The 2613-nt window shown below is 53.7% G+C and overlaps 1 protein-coding gene across 1 annotated transcript; it reads left to right on the forward strand.

Annotated features, from left to right (window-relative positions):
- The first annotated feature begins 685 nt into the window (after window positions 1–685).
- On the forward strand, window positions 686–2367 carry LOC123157311 (uncharacterized). Its single transcript, XM_044575567.1, has one exon. It carries the CDS (start codon window positions 902–904, stop codon window positions 1919–1921), a length of 1020 nt encoding a protein of 339 aa, XP_044431502.1. The 5' UTR covers window positions 686–901; the 3' UTR covers window positions 1922–2367.
- Window positions 2368–2613: the final 246 nt, after the last annotated feature.

Raw genomic sequence — 2613 nt, forward strand, 5'->3', positions numbered from 1 at the left:
TTTGTTGCAATAATATTCTCTTCTTTAATTTATTGCAACAAGACTCATGTTGTAAAACTTTTTCTTCTTCATTTTTCTGCAACAAGACCCCTTGATGCAAAACGTCTTCTCTTATTTTTCTGCAACACGATTCTTGTTGCAAAACCTCCATTGCAATAGGATCCAACATCTCTATCTTCTTATATGTATTCCTGCAACAAGACTGTTGTTGCGAAAACTTGCAAGAACGCCGACCGCTGCAACGGAGAGAGCACCCCATGATTTCTACATCACCCCTTTTTTGTTGCGGTGTGACTTTTTGAAACAAGTGCAGTTGCAAGAACTGTAGTATAGAGCGTTCTGCATGGTCAGATGAGATTCAACGCATGGATAGAACAAATAAACATATGTGGGCATTTCATTAAAGATAGGAATGAATGAGAGAAACGGTGCGCTGGCCCATCAAGACATGTGTCAAGCCTAGACGTTGTGGACGTGAAAGGAAAGATCGATTGGTTGATCACTAGCTTTTTCGTAAAAAAAGAAAAAGAGAAAACCCCGTCATTTCGCGGAAGCAAGGAACACGCGTCGCCCCGCTTCATTCGTCGGGCTGTCGGTCGGTTTCCGCGACTGCAAGCGGGTGACGGGTGACGGGTCGCTTGCTTCGCCACGAGGCTCTCAGCCAACCCAGCTTGACCCAATCAACTCGTCGCGCACGTCAACCATCCCAAAATCCCCAAATCCGCCGAGCTCTTGCTTCTTCTCCAGCCTTCCCTTTCCTTCCCACGCGAACAAAAGAACAAAAGAATCCAAAAATCCCCAAATCCCCCTCCCCTTCCACGCCAGCTCCGCCCTCAATCCCCAATTCCCCACGCGGCCGGCCTCCCCACCAGCTCGGATCCCCGCCGCCAGCAGCTCCGCCATGGAGTGCGAGCCCGAGGAGCTGCAGTTCCTGGGCCCCGTCGGCATCTACCGGGAGTCGGTGGCCATCCTGCGCGCGCACCGCCCGCTCTACGCCCGCATCGCCGCCGCCTTCGTCCTCCCGCTCTCCGCGCTCTTCCTCGCCCACATCGCCATCTCCCACGCCCTCTTCTCCACCATCGACTCCGACGACTCCGCCCTCGAGTCCTCCGCCCCCGGGACTGCCTCCCAGCAGCGGATCCTCCAGCGGCTCGGCGCCGACTGGGCCGCCCTCGTCCTCTTCAAGGCCGCCTACCTCCTCGCGCTCCTCCTCTTCTCGCTCCTCTCCACCGCCGCCGCCGTCTTCTCCGTCGCCTCCGTCTACTCCGCCAAGCACGACGCGCTCACCTTCCCGCGGGTGCTCTCCGTCGTGCCCCGCGTCTGGCGCCGCCTCGCGGTCACCTTCCTCTCCGCATTCGCGCTGCTCTTCGCCTACCACTTCGTCTTCGCCGTCGTCTTCATCGCGCTCCTCGTCGCCGTCGACAATGGCTCCACCCTCGCCGGGCTCCTCGCCTTCGTCGTCATCGTCGCCTACCTAGTCGGGCTCGTCTACCTCAGCGTCGTCTGGCACCTCGCCAGCGTCGTCTCGGTGCTCGAGGACTACAAGGGGTTCCAGGCCATGCGCAAGAGCAAGGCGCTCATCCAGGGGAAGCTCTGGACCGTCGTGATCATCTTCGTCACGCTCAACATCGTTTTCATCGTCGTGGAGTTCGCCTTCCGCGCCTGGATCGTCCAGGGCGCGCGCCACGGTCTCGGCGCGGGAGGGAGGCTGCTCCTTGGCCTCGTCATGCTGGCTGCGCTGTGCTCGGTCGTCATGGTGGCGCTGGTGGTGCAGACGGTGGTGTACCTGGTGTGCAAGAGCTACCACCACGAGAGCATCGACAAGAGCAACATCTCCGACCACCTCGAGGTCTACCTCGGCGACTACGTCCCGCTCAAGGCCAGCGACGTGCAGATGCAGCACTTCGGCGACGAGGTCTGACCCCTCCCAAAGATCGACCTGCTTCTGTTTGCTCTCTTCTCTGTAATACCACTACTAGTCTAGTCACACAGGAATCACAATTCCATTGCTGGTCATTTACCCAAAACAGAATGAAATGGAAGGAAGCTGAAGAGAAGTAGGATCATTTGATCAGCAGTTTCTCAGTAATTATACTCAGCTTTGCTATGACACGAGGAACAGTTGGATGTTGCTTGTACTCCCTCCGTCCCAAAATTCTTGTCTTAGATTTGTCTAAATGCGGATGCATCAAGTCACGTTTTAGTATTAGGTTCATCCGTATCTAGACAAATGTAAGACAAGAATTTTGGGACAGAGGGAGTAGTAATTTGTAATGGAGGGATGGGATTGGTACTGCACTACTGTTACTACATGCTAGCTTGATCGCTTGTGTGTGCACTGAAATGAATGAGGACATGTGTTAATTATGGATAGTAGATCACTGCACCACTCTTATCATCGTTTGAAGATTCTGCAATTAATTAATTACACTTGTGATTATGAGTGAGCTGAATGTAGTACTCCCAGGCTACGAGATGAATTGAGATTACACTATCCGGAGAGTTTACTGGGTTTTGGTCTTTACACTATCTGAGTAATTAAGCATGCCGTAGAGTATTCATTTTGCCATGCAAATGACAGTTGGATTGCCGACTTGTCATACTAGTTGGGAG

The sequence above is a fragment of the Triticum aestivum genome, chromosome 7B, assembly GCF_018294505.1.
Source record: "Triticum aestivum cultivar Chinese Spring chromosome 7B, IWGSC CS RefSeq v2.1, whole genome shotgun sequence".
NCBI classification, from domain to species: domain Eukaryota; kingdom Viridiplantae; phylum Streptophyta; class Magnoliopsida; order Poales; family Poaceae; genus Triticum; species Triticum aestivum.